Source organism: Carettochelys insculpta, chromosome 9 (assembly GCF_033958435.1).
Source record: "Carettochelys insculpta isolate YL-2023 chromosome 9, ASM3395843v1, whole genome shotgun sequence".
In the NCBI taxonomy this organism is placed as follows: Eukaryota; Metazoa; Chordata; order Testudines; family Carettochelyidae; genus Carettochelys; species Carettochelys insculpta.
In genome coordinates this window covers 39,384,774-39,405,990 of record NC_134145.1, presented here as the reverse complement: position 1 = coordinate 39,405,990, position 21,217 = coordinate 39,384,774, and the positions used below count along the sequence as shown (strand labels likewise).

The window sequence follows — 21,217 nt, the reverse complement described above, 5'->3', positions numbered from 1 at the left end:
CTACATGACGATGGCCCCAACCGTGGCCTTTCCCACTCCAAACTGGTGTCTCACAGAGTGGTAGCTGTCTGGAGTGGCCAGCTTCCAGACGGCTATTGCAACCCTCTTCTCCACAGGGAGGGCGCGCTGCATCCTGGTGTCCTGGTGCCTCAGTACAGGGGTGAGCCCCTGGCACAGCTCAGGAAGGTCTGCCGGAGCATGCAGAAGTTCCGCAGCCACATGTCGTCAGCCCACTCCCGTATGACCAGCTGCTTCCACCATGCGGAGCCGGTGGGGTAGCACCACAGCAGCCGGCGGGGGAGGAAGAGGGGAGCCCGGTGGTCAGGGGCGTCCCCGTCTGCCTCCAGGGAGGGCTCCTCTGGCAGGAACCACTGGGCAGCCTCCCAGGCAGCACCTAGCAGGGCGCTTGCCCCCTGAATGACTACCTGGAGGGCCTCCTCTTCCTGCTGCTGCTGCTGCTGCTGGGTGTCCATAGCTGCTGTGACTTGGTCTGTGAGAGTGTGGCTACTGCTCTGCAGACCTCGTGCTGTGCAGGCCAGGTGTGTCTGGGAGGGGCCCTTTAAAGGAGCAGCTTGCTGTGGACCCGGAAGGGCTAGTTCAGCCCGTGACCCGGTCCACGGGCTTTCCTGGCCCCTTATTTCAATGGGGAGCGCTTGTGTGTGGACGCTCCATGTTTCCTTCCAGGGTGGCTCCTTTCGACGTTCCCTGTTGCTACTTCGACGTTGAACGTCGATGGCACCAGCCCTGGAGGACATGTAGACGATACGTGTCGAAGTAGCCTATTTCAATGTTCTTACTTCAAAATAGGCTACTTCGATGTAGTATGCTAGTGTAGGCGTAGCCATTGAGAGCCAACAAGTGTTCAGTTGAGGATAGGAATAATTTTACATAAGTTATTAAACACTAAAGCTGGGTCTACACTACAGAGTGTTATCAACAGAAGGTACTGTCAGGACATATTTCTCAACAGAACCTGTCAACAGAATACGTTCACACCAAAGAGAGGCACCCTCTGTCGTCAGAAAGTGGCCAGACTGCCCAGCCCTCTGTCGACAAAACAGCCAACTGGAAGCTCTGCAAACAGTGAACCGGAAGCCCTCTCTGTTGGCAGAGGGCCCCCTGGAACATCTACACTATTTTTTTGTTGACAGAATCTGTTGTCAGAAGTTTTATGTCTGATACGGGAGTGACTTAACTCTCATGAGAAAACTGCTGCGTTCTGGTGACAGTTTCTTGACAGAACGCATTTGTAATGTGGACGCTCCATGAATTTTGTCGACAAAACCCTAGACTACAGTGCAGTTATCAGAGAGGGAGTCATGTTAGTCTGTATCTTCAAAAATAACAAGAAGACCTGCAGCACCTTATGGACTAACAGATATTTTGGAGCATTAAGCTTTCATGTGGAACGACCCACTTCGTCAGATGCAGCTGAAGAAGTGGGTCTTTGCCCACCGAAGTGTACGCTCCAAAATATCTGTTAGTCTATAAGGTGCCGCAGGACATCTTGTTGTTTTTATAGTGCAGTTATCTTACAAAAAGCACTCTGTCAGTGCAATGATAAAGCCTTCAGGTGCAGTTAAAGTGGCTTATTTTAATAACAATACCATAGTAAAATTAAAGATTACTACAGGGAAGGTACCATCAACACAACATGCCGTAAGAGATTAAATATAAAGATGACTGATTTTCTAATTTAGGACCGCAGTCTACTCCCAGTTACATCAGAATAAATGTGGAATAGCTACAAATTCAAATTATGTATTCCACACTTACACCAATGTAACTGCAAGCAGGATATGTCCCAAAGACTGTTAAGGCTTCAGAGTTACAGATTAAGATTATTTCACAAATATTTAAAACAAGTACGGTGTGTTGATTTGTCACCCATCAACCTGATGAACTGAGTACAGAGCTAGTGTTGGTTTTCTTCTGGAGACAATGAACACTATCATCCATTGACGAGGGAGTCCCAAATGTCACGAGCTGAGTTGGGGGAAGTCACAATATTCAGCTGCATGGCTAGCTAAAATCTTCACAATCTTTTTTATAATTTAGCCCAAAGCACTTTCTTCTTCTCAAACATTTATGGATGATTTTTTGATGATACTTAAAGTACGAAACAAAAAATCTTGGCCTAGAGGAGGCACTGGGAGAGTGATGACTCTGCAACCTTCCCATCTACACTAGTAATAACTCCTGCTTCCTGACCTGCAACACCCATGATAGTCTAGTCCCAGATATTAGGCAAAAACTGCCAATCATATGTTGATGGAGAAAGTCCTGCTGTTCTCAGGCACCACTCTTTACTGAGCGCTTGGATTTGTGTGTAGAAACCTAGCAGGGATTTAATAAAAACTTTCAGCTGAATGAAATCCCACTGGCCCCTCCACAGTTGCTATTAGTTAATCACAATACCCCCCAATCCCAGCCTATTCTGCACAGCCCTCTCACCCAGATCCCCACCCCTGTTCCTGCACACACATACCCCCATCTGGTACCACACCCCTGCACACACTCCTGCTCAGAATCCCACCCCCAGCCTGCTCCTGCACCCCCTCTCACCCTGATTCCTCACCTCCAGCTTACTCCTGCATCCTCAGCTCACTCTTTTACCCCACTTCCACTTAGACTGCTGGCCCAGAGCTTGCTCCTCCACCATCCCAGACTCAACAGCACCCAGCCCACTCGTGCACCCTCACTCCCAGACCCCACATCCCAAACCCTTCCTGGGAACCACCTCCTATGCTGAACCCCTCATTTTGGCTCCACCCCAGAGCTGGGTGTGTGTGACAAAATCTATCAGCCTGCATAGGCTCTAGGGATGGTGTGCAAGGAGAATGATGGGAGTGATGGGGACCATGGGTCTTTTTTGTTTCTCACTTGTGTGGTCCCTGACTGATTTTTCTGTGGCTCAGTGGCTCCCGACCCAAAAGTGTTTCTCCACCCTTGATTTAAAATATGACAACTGTACAGTTGTGAGGGTTTTCAGTGTTGCCTAAGTGAGTTAGTTTAGGAAGGCTCTAATTTTCAAAGTACAGGATTTAAATGTGGCAGTACATCCTCAAGTAGCTTATTGTTATGATGGTGATTTGATACTCAGTGTCTAGTTGAAAGTTGTTTATCTGCAATATGTCAGTATCTAAAACTGGGCCATAGGCCACTACATTAGTCACAAACAGGTCTGGTAAGAAGACAATGGACCATGTGGGGAAATTATTTTAAAGCTTCTTTTTCTTTTTTTTTGTTTCGCGTTTTCTGCTCTAGCACTTTCATGCTTTTTTGGTGAAGGGGTTTACTGTAAAACAGATGTCTTAAATGTATTGAATACACACTCACCTGATTAACATGAGGGGTTATCTTACAATCTTCCTTTAGTTGCTCCAAATGACTAATGAGAAAATTGCTTACACCGATAGACCGACACATACCTAACAAAAGAAAAGGAAATGAAGTATGACATTGTATAGAAGAGGAAAAAATGCTCTACAAAGCCCAAGTGTGTGGGGGGTGGGAGGTGGCTCAAAAATACAACTTTGAGGGGACAAACTGATTATACATTACAGCTGCATAACAGAATACTAGAGAGTGATAGAAAAACCAACACTGAAATCCAGTTTGACAGCATTATTTGAAAGCACGGTACTATAAGAGTCCTGTTACAAAAGTGTTTTATAATCTAAATACTTTGGAGGCTCCCTAGTGTATAAAAACTCCAAGCTAAATTCTGGGAAAGGCTAATGTAGTATAAGGAAACAACAATTGTACTTCACTAGAATGAAAAGAAGGAAACGGTGTTCTTAGCAGCTTGCCAAAACTAAAGAAAAGTGGAACATTTGTAGAAAACTAATAGGGAATGAGTAATGAAACACAAGAAGACACAGTCTAAATGAACTCCCCTTTATTTACATTTAAGGTAGGTTAATTCTATGACCAAAATCTATATAAAAGTCAGTATTTAAAAGTACACTGACAAAAATCAGGAAACTCAAAGGATGGGGTAAAATGCCTGCACTGGATTTCTTGGTTTCTGTTAGTGTGCCATGTATTTTAACAAAATTTAGAATGACTGTTTATATTTATTGCTGTGTGACAGCCTGGGGAGTCAAATCTCCTCTTTTACCCAAGGAAATGGCACAACACACTTCCCAATACTACCCAGCTACAACCGTAACCAATCCTAAGGGTTGAAGGTGGGGATTGTTCGGTCCTTGGCCTCTCTGTTGAGATTGTTAATTTTCTTTGGCTGTCCCTCAGTGCAAGGATGATGTTTGCCAAGGGGATTCTGTGGTGGTTTTAAGTGGCTGTGGAGCCCAATTTGTGTGCAACATACTTTCCCACAGAATGACAGGTACAATCTTTGAAGAAACTTAGTTGTTGACTGGACTGTTGTGCTCTGTATTTCCTTCTTTGCTGCTTCTCTGCCTCATGAGTGTGTCTGTTCTCCTCAAAGTGAGCTGTGGCTTGGAATAGGGTGCGGTGTGTCTGTTAGCTCTGTATGAAGTATATGAAGTGAACTGCACCCTGTTCTTTGCAGACTGGGATTTATATAAAAAGGTACTTCACCACAACTAGCTTTTTCACCAGTAAGGACAATGTATGGAGAAAATTTTCCTTTCACCTCCAAGTCAGACACATCGATTGACACAAACACTTATTACACTGGATGGGCCTTCCCAGTGAATAAACAGAGAACTCCAAACACTACTCTGAAATTTTGTTAAGCCAGCACCTCTTCTGAGCCAGACTGCCGACAAATGGAGACAAAGTGGGCAGTTGTCCCCAGGCCCAGAGCTCTGGCCACAGCCACTGCTACCTTGTCAATGGCAGCTGGAGCTCCGGACCCATTTGAATTGCCACAGCAGTGTTGCTGTGGTGCTGCACATAGCTGTGAGGGAAGGGAGGAGGGACAGTGCCGCTCTTCTGCTTTTGGCCCTGCCCTTCTGGGATGCAGAGCCAGGACCCTCTTCCTATTGTGCCCCGGGTCCTGCAGTGGCTATTGGCACCACTGCTACTGAGCACTATCTTCATTTCAGAAGAAGAAAAGGCAAGACAAGCTACTCTAGCCTATCCAGAAAATATTTCATCAGGTAATTTCACAACTGATTAACAGCATAATTTTAGTGCCACTTCATGCTTGAAGTTACCATTGTCTTGACTTCAGTGAGAGCTGTGTATGTGTAACAGCCATGGAACTAAGCCCCACCACACTGGTGTATTTGTCACTTATTGCTCATATATAACTGACATGAATATTAACAGGATTCACGGATATATTAAGGGAAAAATTACATTGATTTATAATTTAAAGTAAAGTCAACTGGAAATGTGTGAGGAAATTTTGCCATGTAGATCTCATTCAAATATATACACAAATTATATATTTAAAATACCAAAACATCATACTTTACCAGAAGAGTAACAACCAGCATTTTTTTAAAAAGTCTGACTGATTTTGAGTTACACGGTTATAATAAATTATCTAAAATTAGCATATCCATTACTTTATTTTGGTAAGGCAATTCCAGTTACACTATGTAGAAATTCTGTAAATCAAGTTACATTATGGTGCTAATTTGTGTATCTCTGTGAACCCCACCCCAGTAAAATGCGGTTTGTGGTGGAAATGCTGATACCTCTTTAACTATACAAACACAAACTTTATAAATATGTAGATATTACATATCCAGGCAGGACAAGTGGATACATAGCAAAGCAGTAAGAATTTACACTATCACTTTTTCAAGTATAGTTTTTGTTTTCAGATATTAGAGGTAAAAGAAAAATTGTATCAACTAGACTGCAAAATTGCTCTCATTTAGAGACATGATCATCTGCTCAAGAGGTATAACTTTAATTAGGTTATGACCTGTACCACAGCAGTTTGCATAATTTTTATTTAATCCGCCAGAAGGGCTCAGTCCCTAGCTTTGGGCCTCCCATGACAAACAATCCTGCAGCACCAACCCTAACAAATCATTTATGACAAAGAAGTGTGGAAAACATTTGCAGTTTAAATACAAAGGGAGTACAAAAATAATATATACTATTGTTATCGGTGAAGGATTAAAAAAACCATTCTTTTGTGGTTTCTCTTTTACTAAGCCTGTATTTGAAGCCATAGTACAACAAACATGAAAATCTTAGAAACAAATATGAAAAAGACTCAACAGATCCTCTAGTCCATCCCCAAAACAAGCTCAAGGGATTTTTCCCTGAAGAATGTATTTACAAGAGCTTTGTTTACTCCATTTTCCAATATTTCAGGTGACAAGAATTCTATAACTTCCCTTGAAAAAGTTGTTCCTCAGTCTCATCAACTTTATTTCTAGAGAGATTTTACTAGATCTCTTCTCAAGAATCCTCAGTTTGACTAAGTTCTGCCTTTAGTCATACTTGACTAGCCCCACTGAAGTCAATAAGGTTGCACAAAAATATTTAAGAGAACAAATTTAACCCTTGCAGTGAAACATCTTAAGATGGGCAACAGAGCTCATCAAAACTTTTCTGCTCGAAACCCCTAATTAAATAAAAAAGTGTGGTGGGAACATATCACTTGCATCCAACTATGACAGGAATTACTGAAGCGCTTCACTTCAATGAGAACAAAATGTATTGTTTTAATAAATTTAGCATGTTTTGTTTTAAAGTTCATGTTTTATATGTATAATCAAAGTCAAAACATTTAGATTATATATATATATACATATATATAGATATACAGCAAAAATCAAAAAGTTACGTAAAATGATTTAATGTTATCAAAACCCTCCATTATCAAAATTAAATATTTCAGTGTTTCTGAAACAAAATATTTCAGACTATGTGCTTTGTAGTTAATTTCTAAATTGTGTCTTTTTGTTCCAATTCAAAAGAAAAACATTTAAAAATACTGAAATTTCCCTTGGAATGGAAATTCCAAGCTTTGACTAGGCAATCAGCTTGGGTATCTGGCTCACAGAAGATTGTAGTTGTAGCAACCCATCAATGGCTCAAATCCCATAAAGACTTATGTATGATATTTTTAGGATTAGGTCCTAACCATGAAGAATCAGGTGGAAAATGATGGACCAAAAATCAGGTGGCCATCAATCCATAGTCTGTGAGACCATTTGTTGGGGCTATGTGTGGTCAGGAAGAGGTGGGAAGATCGCACCTCAGTATGAGAAACACAAAAGAAACTACAGAGAAACTGAGATATTTAACAACTATTAGCTACATCTACACGTGAATGCTACATCGAAATAAGCTATTTCAATGAATACCGTCTACACGTCCTCCAGGGCCGGTGCCGTCAACATTCAACATTGACGTTGGGCAGCACTACATCCAAGTAGGCGCTGCAAGGGAGCGTCTACACACCAAAGCGGCCCACATCGAAATAAGGGTGCCAGGAACAGCTGCAGACAGGGTCACAGGGCGGACTCAACAGCAAGCCGCTCCCTTAAAGCGCCCCTCCCAGACACACTTGCACTAAACAGCACAAGATCCACAGAGCCGACAACTGGTTGCAGACCCTGTGCATGCAGCATGGATCCCCAGCTGCAGCAGCAGCACCCAGGAGCCCTGGGCTAAGGGCTGCTGCACACGGTGACCATAGAGCCCCGCAGGGGCTGGAGAGAGCGTCTCTCAACCCCTCAGCTGATGGCCGCCATGGCGGACCCCACTATTTCGATGTTGCAGGACGCGGATCGGCTACACATGCCCAACTTCGACGTTCAACGTCGAAGTAGGGCGCTATTCCCATCTCCTCATGAGGACAGCGACTTCGACATCTCGCCGCCTTATGTCGATTTCAACTTCGAAATAGCGCTCGCCATGTGCAGATGTGGCGGGTGCTATTTCGAAGTTGGCGCAGCTACTTTGAAGTAGCCGGCACGTGTAGACGCGGCTATTAAGATTTTCAATTCCTCAAAATGTACAGAGCCAGAACACAGGCCTTTCCTTCTGCTGCTAAGCACTGCTCACGTATCACAAAGCAGCAATGAACTTGTTCTAAAAATAGAGCTATGGATTCCGTTTGCACAAGGGGAATACCCAGGCTCTACAGCACTGGTCCCTATGTTGGTATAATGGAAATGTCATAGTAGAATATGGAGAATGGGGAGAGCCAGAATATATTCTATTCTGCCAGTTCTTGCTGGTGAAGACAGACAAGTGGCTTAGATCTTGTCTATACTTAAACAATACATAAGCACAGCTTTGCTACTGCACCACCATCACTGTAGCACTCTAGTGTAGACACTACTCATGCCAGCAAGAGGGATTCTCCCATTGGAGAATCTATGTGAATTGCAGTAAGTAGGGTGATGGAAAAATTCTTCAGGTGACTTAACACTGTCTATATAGGGACTTAAGTCAGCCAAACGACACTGCTCAGGATTATAGACCTTTTACACCCTGAGTGATATAGTTCTAGTGTTGACCAAGCGTTTGATAAAAGCAGCTGAGAACTGAGGTCATATTAAAACAAAACCAAACCCCACTTCAAGTAAAAGTATTTTCTAATAATTACATATTGCTAAGGTTCAAACTGCATGTATTCTATGTTTAATTCTAACTTATTTAAAACGCATAGTAATGATTTATGTTTTTAAAATTAAACATTCCTGCTTATAATAAAGAATCAATGTCAGCAGTCCACCATTCATGAACCACATTTTACAGTAAAAGAGCAATGTGTGCATGCAACGGAGAGGGGAAATATTGTCAAAGAAATAGATTGAACTGCTTGTCTCCAAAAGGGTGCTCTACAAAAACAGTGAATTACAAAGGAAAAGAGGCATGTATACTAGGGAGACAAATCCTGTGATCTTTACTCAGGCAAAATGCCCACTAATTGCAAAAGGGAGTTTTGCGAGAGTGAGGACCAAGGAAAAACTAAGTAAAAATATGGGTAAAACATATTCTTACATGAAAACGACACTGGGACTAGTGTTACTCTCAGTAGTTTAGACTAGCAAAAAGTGGCTTTGTTTTAGTCCAGTTAGCACCTTAACATGACTAAAAATGCTACTTGAAACCAATTTAGACCTTTAGCATCATCTTAGCAGCTGGAGGAAAAATGTGTATCTGGGTAGGCTTCGGTTTTACCCATTTAACGTGCTAAATTACAACTAGTTTGTTCTAAGTAGAGTTTTAGAAGGTTCCACTGACATCCAGTTATATAGCACAACTTACACACACACATTTATATTATATTGACATAGTAGTAGTAGTAGCATCCTTCAGTCTACATAGACTATGGATCGCGCCCTTCATAGTTCCACTTGGGATCATCATTTGCGTCGTCTGTGACTGTGAAGGCCCACATGAGAGTCACAGTCCTTGCTGCATCTGTTGCATGTATAGTGGGTATCTGGCAGGTCCTTACTGTGCTTTCTGTGGGCTCGCTTCTTCTTTGCTAGCTGTCTGATCCTCATCTCACCCTTCTGAAGGCCCCTGTGTAGTTTCTGCCTCCATCTTCTGTGAGTGTCTGCCAGCTCCTCTCAGCTGTCCGGCTCCATGTCTACCTCCCTGAGGTCCCTCTTGCAAACATCTTTGTAGCACCATTGGGGGCGTCCGGGAGGTCTTTTGCCAGAGGCTAGTTCGCCATACAGGATGTCTTTTGGGATCCTTCCATCATTCATCCTGTGGATGTGGCCAAGCCAGCGGAGCCGCCGCTGCCTGAGGAGGGTGTGCATGGTTGGGATTCCAGCTTGCTCAAGGACGGCGGTGTTGGGCACTCTGTCCTTCCATGATATTCCAAGGATGTGCCTGAGGCAGCGCAAGTGGAAGACGTTCAGCCTCTTTTCCTGGCGGGCGTACAGGGTCCAAGACTCGCTGCCGTAAAGGAGGGTGCTGAGGATGCAGGCTCTGTAGACTTGCATTTTGGTGTGGTGTACAACTTGATGTTATTCCACACTCTCTTGCTGAGTCTGGACAGAGTTTTGGCTGCTTTTCCGATCCTCCTATTTAGCTCAATCTCCAATGACAGGGTATCAGTGATGGGGGACCCGAGGTAAACGAACTTGTGGATGACCTCTAACGAATAGTTGTCAATGTCCTGACCAAGTACGTTTGTCTTCTTTAGGCTGATGGAAAGCCCAAAGTCCTTGCATGCTTTGGAGAACTGATCCAGCAGTTTCTGAAGCTGGTCTTCTGTGTGTGACACTACAGCAGCGTCATCTGCGAACAGCAAATCTCTGATGAGGACTTCCCGCACCTTAGACTTAGCTTTCAGCCTTGCAAGATTAAACAGTTTCCCATCAGATCTTGTGTGCAAAAAGATGCCCTCTGTTGAAGATCCAAAGGAGAAGTGAGAAGAAAAGCCTGAACAATGTTGGAGCAAGGATGCATCCTTGTTTGACGCTGCTCCTGATGCTGAAAACATCCGATAATGTGCTGTCATATTGGATGGTTCCTCTCATGTCTTCGTGGAAAGACTGGATCATCTTGAGTAACCGTGGTGGACAGCTTATATTGTGGAGCAGTTTGAATAGTCCATCCCTGCTGACTAAGTCAAAGGCCTTGGTCAGGTCGATAAAGGCAATATAGAGTGGCTTCCTTTATTCTCTGCATTTCTCCTGCAGCTGTCTCAGAGAGAAGACCATGTCAATGGTAGATCTCTCTGCTCGGAATCTGCACTGTGATTCGGGATACACCCTCTCAGCAATCTTCTGGAGTCTGCCGAGAATGACGTGAGTGAACAGTTTACCAGTGATGCTTAGGAGGGAGATTCCACAGTAATTGTTGCAGTCACTTCTGTCTCCTTTGTTCTTATACAAGGTTACAATGTTAGTGTCGTGCATATCCTGTGGAACCTCTCCCTCTCTCCAGCACAGGCACAGTATTGACAAAGCTGTAGAATTTACCCTCTCATAGGGAAGGACTAATACATATATTAACCAGATTTTGGGACTCCTCCAGACATCCCAGCTCATCTGCACTGAAGCTCTGTGACTCCTCATTGGCTCTGGGCTCTCTTGAGTTGCTCTCCCTTTTTCAGCAGCATAACTTCAATGGCTTAAAGAAAAAATAATGCCTCTTGCACACATATTAAAAAGTGACTAATAAATGTACAACGGAGATATGAAAATATTAATCCTGCCCTGCAAAATGACCATGAAACTTAACAAGCGTAGATACAAAACATACCACCCTTCATAGCGATGACTGATGAAAACGGAAAAAACAAAACAAAATCCTACTGCTCATGAATACTTTACTCACCCATCAGAAAAAAAAAATCCCTAACCCCTAGCCAATGTGTGAGTACTCTTGCTGTACTATATTAGTCCTATCTGCCATGAAGTAATATATCAAACTAACAGACTGACTACGTAATATATCAGTCTATTAAGCTTAACACACTTTTCCTGACAGCCTGAAAAACTGATAAGAGTGTTTTCCTTTAGTTAGCAGAAAACCGTTTGAAGAAAAACTCCTTACAAGATCAAAACTCTAAAGAGTAGGATGGGCACTGTTAATCTTACCACAACAATCTATAAATATGCTATTTTGGCACCACAACATTGTTTTAGTACAATAGGGTGCCTTATCTTTCTTAAACACTGCTATAGGGTTTTTATCAGACCCTTGAAACCTTCTGGTAATTAACAGAATTCGATCAAAAAGTTTTTGAAAGCACTTATGTAACATACTGTGACAGAACTAGATGCTACTTTAGTGATGGCAAGTCCCCAATACACTTCAGCCTGTCAGAAAAGGTCAGTACTCCACTCGATGTGGAAGGTTGCCCTCTTCATTATGTTGGCTCTGACTAGCATCACAGAATAAAAACACTATGGCCACTATGGCCACACTAGCCGCTCATTTCGAAAACAATTTCAAAATGAGGGGCAATTTTGAAACGAGCAGGAGAGCAACAACACAGAAATTGCTCATTTCAAAATCAACTTCAATATTAGAAGGCATTCATTTAGAAGTCATTATTCCACTCCTGTGTTGGGAATAACGCCTCCTTTCGATGTTGATTTCAAAATGAAATGTGTGTAGCCGCTCCCTGGCTGCCATTTCAAAATGAAAAGTCCCCCAGCAGAGTTGGCTCCTCCCTAGAGCACACAGACACCCTGACCAGCAGCCAGAGCTCTATGGCTGTCAACTACAGGTGCCTTAAATCTGCAGGGACACAGAAACCCAGTGCAGGAAGCTGAGAGTGTGCTGGCAGATATAGGAGTATGAGGTGGCCAGACAACACTCCCAAACACCCCCAGAAAGCGACACCCCTCCATGGCCAGACAGATGGCTAGCAGCCAAGATCCCCAGGATCCTTGTGGAGCTAAAGGTTCCAGGCGGCAGGGCTCCCAAGGCTATGGGCAGCCCCCAAAGAGAAGGGGAGCCCTCTGATTAGAAGCTGAAGTCCAGGACCTGCTGGCTGTCTGCGGGGACGAGGACATCCTGCTCAAGATGGAGGGGCGGAAGAGAAATGCGGATGCCTTTGCCCGCCTTGCCAGCAACAGGCTACCCTCTCCAGACCTCCAACCAGGTTTGCTCCAAAGTCAAGGAGCTGCAGCAGGGCTATGCCCGAGCAAGGGACTCAGCCCAGCAGTCAGGGGCAGCGCCGGCCACCTGCCCTTACTCAGGGAGCTCCAACAGCTGCTGGGACCCAGAGAGGCTGCACCACCTGAGGAGACCCTGGACACGGCAGAGCCGAAAGGGCAAGGTGAGGAGCCCCAGCCAGGACTTTCAATGACCCCCCCATAGCAGGCCCCAAAGTACCTGCTGGCACCGGGGACAGTGACAGTGGGAGTGAGGGACCACTGTACATCGCTGAGCCCTCTGAGGACCCTAGCCAGGCTACCTCCACCTGGGCCTCCCCGAACCACCTGAGGAACCATCCGGTAGGACCGGGAGTGGGGTGCCCTGGTCATGTGGGGTGGGGGGGGCATCCCTGACACAGCTGGCACAGGCCGGGGCACGTGGCCACAGGCCAGGGACCCAGGGACCCAGGGACTGCCGTCATCACCGCCGGGGTGGGGCATGCGTATGGGGGGTCCCTGCATGGGGCCATGGGCTGCCATGAGGGTCAGAAGCCTGGGAGGGCTGAGGCAGCCACTCTAACGGCCCCACGTTGACGGACCCCACAGCAGACGGGCCGCCCCAGAGTCCCTCACCACAAGCAGAGTGGGATGGCAGTGGGAACAAGGCTGCTGGCTCACAGCTTCTGGGCTCGTGACTGCAGGGCACCACCCTCTCTCTTATGTCTTCACAGCCTCGACATCTGCCAGCCACCCCAGCCCCCTGGACATGCACGGGAGCCCCGCAGCAGCAGAGGAGGGTGAAGGGGCGAAGCCTCCCCAGACCGGGCACTGTGGTAGGAGGAGCCACCACCGCAGCTGGGCAGATGATCTGGCGGCAGCCCACACGGCTGCATGGCGGGAGCAGAGCTGCTTGCTGCCGGAATGGCTCTCCATGGAGCGGGTGGCCTGGGACCAAGTGGTTGGGTGTCTTGACAACCTGACCCAGGCCATCGCCAACCACCTGGCCCAGCTACCCGCCCCATGGATGGCCCTTCCCGCAGCACCCCCCTCTGCCCCAGCCCCTGCTTCCTCCCTGGTCCCCTCCTCAGTCATGTCCTCCCCCCGCCCCAGTCTCCCCCTCTTCCCCAGCCCCTTTTGCCCCAGCATCCCCCTCTTCCCTGCCACCCTCCTCTTCCTCAGCTCTCCCCCTCCTCCCTGTGAGTCCGAGCCCATAGATATCCCAGTCCAGCCCTACCTCCCCATTCCACCTACTCCATCCCAGCTTTGCCGTGGTCCCCAGACCCAGGGCGGTCGTGGCTCCAGGGGCCGTCGTGGCTCCTGACCAGCCACTCCGATGGAGGATTGAGGCCCCCCACCTCCCCATGTAAATAGTCACATGTTCTTTGTTTTCCAAAAGTAGTGGTTGAATTTATTTAACAGTGATATGTATCTTGCCTCAGGTGGGGATGGCGAGGGTGGTGCTGGGTGGGGCAGGGGTGAGAAGGGCGGGGGGTCGTGTGGAGTGAGCCAGGCCAGGTCATGGGGGCCCCTGGGCAAAGGCCCCCCGGAGGGCCTCCTGCACACGCACCCTGACCTGGTGCACCTGGTGACACAGGACCGCACCTGACTGCTCATATTGCGGCACGGCCTCGGTTGCCCAGTGCCCCACAAAGAGCTCCCGCTTGCTCTCCACGAGGTTGTGGAGAGCACAGCAGATGCCCACAACTGCAGGCATGCTGGGCAGGCCTACCTCTAGGTGCATCGGGAGGCACCTGAAATGCACCTTCAGTCAGCTGAATGCCCGCTCCGTGGTGTTCCTGTCCTGGTTGAGGCAGGCATTGTAGAGGTCCTGGCTCTCATTGGTGTGTCCTTTGTAGGGGTGCATTAGCCAGGCCTGGAGAGGGTTCCATTGGCGATGATGCATGGAGGCATGGTCACATCCCCCACTGGCAGCTCCCATGGGGGGATGTAGGTGCTCTCTGCCATCTTGTGGCCAAGCCATGAGTTCCACAGGCTATGGGCATTGTGGGCCATGCTCAGCCAGCCCACACAAACATCCTTGAAATGTCCTTGGGCATCCACAAGGGCCTGGAGGACGACAGAGTGGTAGCTCTTTTGGTCAATGTACCGTCCCCGGCTGTGTGATGGGGCCCAGATGGCAATGTGGGTGCTGTCCAATGCTCCGGTGCAGTTGGGGAATCCCAGCTGTTGGAAGCCGGCCATGGCAGAGTCCACTTCTCCAAGGTGGATCAGGTGGTGCAGGAGGATCCTGTTGATGGCGGCGACAACCTGTAGGGGGTAGAGTGCACAGGCACCTGTGAGTGTGTGGTAGCATATGGGCAAAACCCCCCTCCCCGGGACCCCGCCGTGGGTGTGTGGCCCTAGGTGCCTTACCTCAAGGAGGACGACTCCGATGGTGGCCTTCCCCGCCCCCCGAATTGGTGGACGACCGAGAGGTTGTTGTCCAGGGTGTCCAGCTTCCACATGGCAATGGCTACTTGCTTTTCCAGGGGGAGCGCGGGCTGCATGCGGGGGTCCTGGTGGCGAAGTGCTGGCGCCAGCCAATGGCACAGGTCCATGAACGTGGCCTGAGTCATCTGGAAGTTGTGAAGCCACCGGTTGTTGTCCCACCATTTCCTGCTGGTGGGGTACCGCCACAGGCGACGGCAGGGCTTCAATAGGAGATGCTCCGGATGCATTGTGGAGGGGCCTGCAGGAGGCCAGCCAAATGTCAGGTGGCACGTAGCCTCATACGGCATGCTGTCAGGATGGCCATCAGGCTGGCCATGATGACCAGGGTGTCCCCGTCAGTGAAGTGCTGTGGGTCCATGGCTGGCACTGGTGTGGTGGCTAACCAAGGCTCTGCCATGTGCTGTGCTGGAGGTCACATGCTGCAAGCAGCCAGGGTCCTAAGCATGTGCATGGGGGGTATGTTTAGGAGGGGCCCCTTAATAGGGCAGCAGGCCCATGCTCCAGGAAGGGTTTTGTCAGCCATCCAACCCTGCCCTCGCCATTTCCTGCCCCATTATTTCGAAATGAAGCTGTGGCAGTGCAGCCGCTCCATTTCGAAATGACGAGGTGTCTTTTCGGTGTTGTGGATCACAGCATCGATCTGCGTTTTGTGTGTAGTCGCTTCCTTTCAAAGCAGCTCACTTCCAAGTGACGGGTAGGGATCACCCCTTTTAATGTCACTTCCTACTGTGGCCCCAGCCTAATGGTTCACTTGTCACATGAGACCAACTGTCGGGCGTGTGCTTTTATTAACGAAGGGCATACAGATTGAAAGGCTCAAATTCTGTGTTCTTTACTCACAAGAGGGTTCCATTGAAATCAGTGGGACCACTCATAGAAAGTGGTATGCAACACAAAACTCTAGGACAAAGGTCTGCAACCCCTGTGCCACTCACAGCATGTGAGCCAATTTAGAGTTGCATGTGGCAGGTGACTCACCCCACCCCTCAACCACCTATGCAGCATGGGAGGGGGTGGGAACATGGGGCAGTGGCCAGAGACCCCGCTGCAGAGCCCCCACTAGAGCATGAGGCCACAGCAAGAGGCTCCCAAGCGACCACATGGCTGGAGCCCCAGCACAGCCAGGCCATAGCCAGGGCTCCCCACCACAGGCAAGACCAGGGCCAGAGGCCCTGCCATATAGCCCCCACCACAGCATGTGGACCCCACCGCAGCATGGCACCAGAGCCAGTGGCCTCTGCTGCAGCGCAGGGCTAGGGCTGGAGCCCTTGGTGCAGGGCAGGAGATAGGATCATGTGGGGTTGGGCTGAGCCATGCCATGGAGTCCTGCTTGAGCCCCAGCTTCTGGAGTCTCACTGGAACATGGGGCCAGACATCTGCTGAGCTGGTCTGCCTCATGCGCAACCTGCAGGAAGCAGGCGTGGGGGCCTAGGGGCACCCTGGCCGATCCCTTCAGCCCACTGCACTAAATGGTAAAGCTTAGCATCTTTATTTATTTATTAATGAAATTGTTGTAACTAGGACTATTAAGCACTTTAAAAGGTATCACCGGCACTGGGACTTTACACGGGTTCAAAGGTCAAATTTTGGCACTCTGCCTCAGAAAAGTCACTGATCCCTGCTCTCGAGGATGTTTGCGGGAAGCCTCTGGTAAGTAACGTCCACCTACAGACAACTTTCTCTCTATTCTTACTTACAGTGGACATTCCTTCCTCCATGGCACACACTGATCACCGTGGCTATGTCTACACTACAGCACTATTTTGAAGTAGCAACATCAAAATATGCTACTTCAACATGTAGGGTCTACACAGCTGCCTGGTGGCAGATGCAGCATACCCCCTTCAACCCTAGCTCATGTGCTCCTGGTACCATCAATGCGCAAAATCATAATAGTGATGTGGCACGTTGAAATGACGTCAAACAGGAGAATCTACACACACAAACGGCCCCTTTCGAAACAAGAGGCCAAAAAACCTGAGGATGGGGTCACAGGGTGGAGAAGCACATCTGGGGCAACAGCAAACTGCTCCTCTAAAGGGCCCCTCCCAAATACACTTGGCCTGCACAGCACGAGGCCTGCGGAGCTGCCACAAGCCCTGCAGATATGGACCCAGAGCAACACAGCAGCAGCAGCAGCAGCTTGATGTCCTGCAGGCTGCCACCCATGGAGCAGGTGCCCTGCTAAGTGCTGCACAGGTGGTGGCCCAGCAGCTCCTGGCAGGGGAGCCCTACCCAGGGGCAGAAGGGGATGCTTCAGACCATCAGGTCCTCCTGACCCCGCCCTCCGTCCCCATGCTGGGTGCTCCACCGGCTCTGGAACCACCCCACCAGCTCCGAGTGGTGGGGGCACCTAGTCATGGGGGAGGGGGACAACAACATGTGGCTCCAGAATTTCAGGATAAGGCGGCAGTCATTTCTGAAGCTCTGCCAGTGGCTGACCCCTGCCTGAAGCACTAGGACACCTGGATGCCTCAGGCCCTCCCCGTGGAGAAGAGGGTCACGACAGCTGTCTGGACGCTGGCCACTCCAGACAGCTACCGCTCCATGGGACACCGATTTGGTGTGGGCAAGGCCACAGTTGGGGTTGTCGTCATGGAGGTAAGGAGGCCCAGGCACACACCCATTGATGTGTGTGAGGAGGCCAGGGCAGGACAAGTGTGGGGGGATGCCAGGCACACCCTGCTCACCCTAATGGGTGTCTATGTCCCCTCCCTGCAGATGGGCTGCACGCCGAACACCCTGCTGCTCCAGAGGGTCATCTGAGTCGGGGACAGGATGCAGCTGTCACGGGCTTTGCTGCAATGGGGTTCCTGAATTGCTTTGGGGCCCTCGACGGGACCCACATCCCCATCTGCACCCTGTAGCACAGTGGTGGACCATTTGTAAACAAGAAGGACTACCACTCGGTGGTCCTGCAGGCCATGGTGGACAGCCAGGGCCAGTTCCAGGACATGGCCCATTCCAGGACGTGGCCCGGCTGCACCAACGATGCCCGTCTGTTCCAAAACTCAGGCCTGTGCTGCCGACTGGAGGCAGGGACCTACATCTCACAGCAGGGGTTGCTGCTGGGGGACATCAACGTGCTCCTCTGCCTGGTGGCGGATGCGGCATACCTGCTCCAGCCCTGGCTCATGCGCCCCTACACAGACCACCTCACTGCCAGCCACGAGCGCTACAACACCCAGCTGAACCACACCCGGCAGGTGGTTAAGTGGACCTTTGGGTGTCTGAAGGGCCAGTTGCGCTGCCTCCTGGCCCTCCTGGACATCAGCCTTCCCAATATCCCCCAGGCTGTCAGTATCTGCTGCACGCTCCACAACCTTGTAGAGAGTAAGGGGAAGGCCTTCATGCAGGGGTGGGCAGTCAAGCCAGCCAGCTGCCTCCCCTAGCCGCCAGGCCCACCCGGAGGGGGTCTGGGTCCGGGAGACCCTGTGGCAATATTTTGATGGAGGGCCCCAGTGAGTGCCGCCCTGGCCACCCCTGGCGGGCCTCCTGCACGCTTGCCCCCGCCACCTGCACACTGCCTCCCCAACGAGCACACATACAGAGGGGTTTGGGAAAAATAAAACTGTAAATGTATTGTAAACCATTTGAACTGTGATAAGTATGCATTTTGCAAAACAATGATCAGAACTATTAACAAGGGGGGGCATAACTATATACATGGGAGGCGTGTGGATGGCTCAGCCATTGGCCCATCACTCTGGGGCAGGGGTGGATGGGCGTGACCCACACTGGGTCTGGGTCACAGGGCCCCCCCTTGTCCAGGGTTCCCAGGGAGGCTGGCTGGGAGCTGGGAGGACCGGCAGGTACAGCCAGGGCAGGTCCTCAGCCTGGCATTCGGGCCCAGATGGCTCCTGTCCTAGAGGGCTAGCGGGGGGGCAGCAGGAGGGGCAGCATGGGGGGCAGCTGAGGGGAGCAGCAGGAGGTGGCAGCTGGGCCACTAGCTCCTGGTAGGAGGCAGCTATTCTGTCGAAGGTGGTCATAAAGGCCCCCCAGGCCCCCTGGTACCAGGCAGCCTCCCGCTCCTCAAAGTGCAGCTGCTGCTCCACGAATGTCCGCCTGGTGCCAGAGGGTGGCGACCACCTGGGGGTCCATGCCCGGTCGCCTCTGGCTCTGGCAAAGGTGGGCCCATCCTGGCACTGATGGTACCTCTGGGCAGTTGCGGTCCATCGACTTGTGGGGGCTGTCCGGGACCAATGATAGTGAGAGACTGTCTTGGCCCTCAGACGGTGCGGCTGTGGAAACGGGAGGAAGAGTGAGGAAGGCCTTGAGTACCGAGCCCTGCCCAATGGCCCACGCTCCCTGTCCCCCCGTGGGCACCGGGTCCCCATTCCCAGTCCCCCGTCCATGGGTGTGTTGACCCTGTGAGTGGACCCTTTGTGTGGTCCATCCCGCCACCTCTCCTCCCAGGGGCTAGGTGCAGTGCTGTCCACGGGAGTGGGTGCTGACGGGCACTGGCGGCCATGCCGCCATCCCGGGGCCATGGTCTGCCTGGGCCCTGGTAAGCTGGGGTCTGCTGGTGCTGCAGGGGGCCCCTGGTCATGTATGGTGCCCCTGCCTAATGCCATGGGGGTGTTTGCCACGTGGGGTACATACCTAAGGGTCCACCACCATGGTCAGGGGAAGCCCACCGGGTGGACGCCTGGCTGGAGCTGCAGGAGGGGAGGTCCAGCACCAGCTCCCCCTCCTGACTCATCCAGTCTGCTGGCTCTGTGACAGGCTCTGGCCCTTGGGGTGTGGGACTGGCGTCTGGCCCCGGCTTTGGCTCCATGTCCTGCGGGGGCTCCTCAGCTGCAGTGTCGAGGACGGCTGAGGGGACGGCCCTGAGCTCCTGGTAACAGGGGCAAGCAGTAGAGGCACTCCCCGACTGGCTGGCCGAGCTCCACACTTGGGCGTAACCCTGATGCTGCTCCTTCACCTTACTCCTGATGTGGTCAGGAGTGCAGCCAGGGTGACCCTGGACACGGGGTTCCAGCGCTTGCTCCCCATTACATGGAGAGCCTCCTCCACACACCAGAGCCTCAACAGGTCGCAAAGCTCAGCCTCGGACCAGGAGGGGCCCCGCTTCCTGCTCCCCTGGCTAGGGCCTTAGGTATCCTGGGGTCCCTCAGGAGTCAGAGGGAGCGCTGGGGGTGCACGGCTGGCTGCCATCCCTGGTGTGGGTCTGCCTGAGCTCAGTGTGGGCCATGCAGAGGCACTGCGTGTCACGGCTGCTGCCAGCACGGTCTCAGCTTCCTGCTACGGGGTTTCCGGGTCCATGGAGCTTTTAGAGCCGCTGCCTGCAGAGATCATAGAGCTTCACGGGGTGCGGACAGCATGTCTCTGTGTCCCAGCTGACTGCTGCCATGGTGGGCCCCGGGACGCGGATCGTCTGCGCACGGCCTACTTCAATGGCAGGTGTCGAAGTAGGGCACTATTCCCATCTTCTCATTGGAATAGCTGATGTCTCTGCGCCTAATGTCGACTTCAACTTCAAAGTAGAGCAGAACATGTGCAGATGTGATGTGCACTATTTCAAAGCTGCGCCTGCTACTTTGAAGTAATGCTCTAATATAGACGCACCCCATATGAAAGGGACACAGAGACAAACACACCACATGAGATGTGCCTCACATGTTTACCTGAATCTGTGAAGTATCCAACACTCCTCATGTGAAATGGCCAGGTCCTTCCAACTACCAGAATCAAGGAGATAGTGTAACAGGGTCTCCTGCGTCCTGCTTCCATCCAGCGAATAAAGTGTGCAGAGACTCCTTGCACAGCTTCCACAAGGTATTTATTATTGAGTCTCAACATCTTCACAGTATATGGGAGTCACTGGAGGGGGTTAGAATTAGGATCTGGACACAAAGAGGGCTCTTACAATATTTCTAATCTGGGTTTGTTTTCATCTGCAGAGTCTGCACCAGGCCACATTCAAAAAGGACAGGCACACTTGTCCCTGACTCATCCTAGGATCTTACAAAACCAAGTATATACAGCTAGCCAAATATTATCCAACCATGACTTGTTATCTGAAACAAGGTCAGGTATCCTACTAATGGTTAAGCTGTGAAGAATAACTGCCCCATTCACAAACAGACATCGATCTAATACCATAAGACCTAGGTTAGGGTTGCAGTTTACTACTGCTCTTGATTAAGGAGTTAAGTCCTCTGCTGAGGTGAGGGAAATAGGTAAGAGTAGTCTATTACCAAGGCTACAGTTCACTAAAGTGTTCAGTTGACAGAAGTCACTGTCAGAAGAAATTTCCCAACAAACCTGCTGTCCACAGAGTG

At 50.0% G+C, this 21,217-nt stretch overlaps 1 protein-coding gene across 2 annotated transcripts in view; it reads right to left on the bottom strand.

Moving 5' to 3' along the window:
* LOC142017605 (putative oxidoreductase ZK1290.5) overlaps nt 1–21,217 on the bottom strand; it is a 118,841-nt gene that overhangs the window by 21,154 nt on the left and 76,470 nt on the right. For both annotated transcript variants that reach the window (XM_075002653.1, XM_075002655.1), the window contains one exon: nt 3,340–3,431. In XM_075002653.1, the coding sequence (XP_074858754.1) occupies nt 3,340–3,431 (92 nt within the window). The remainder of the gene's footprint in view (nt 1–3,339; nt 3,432–21,217) is intronic.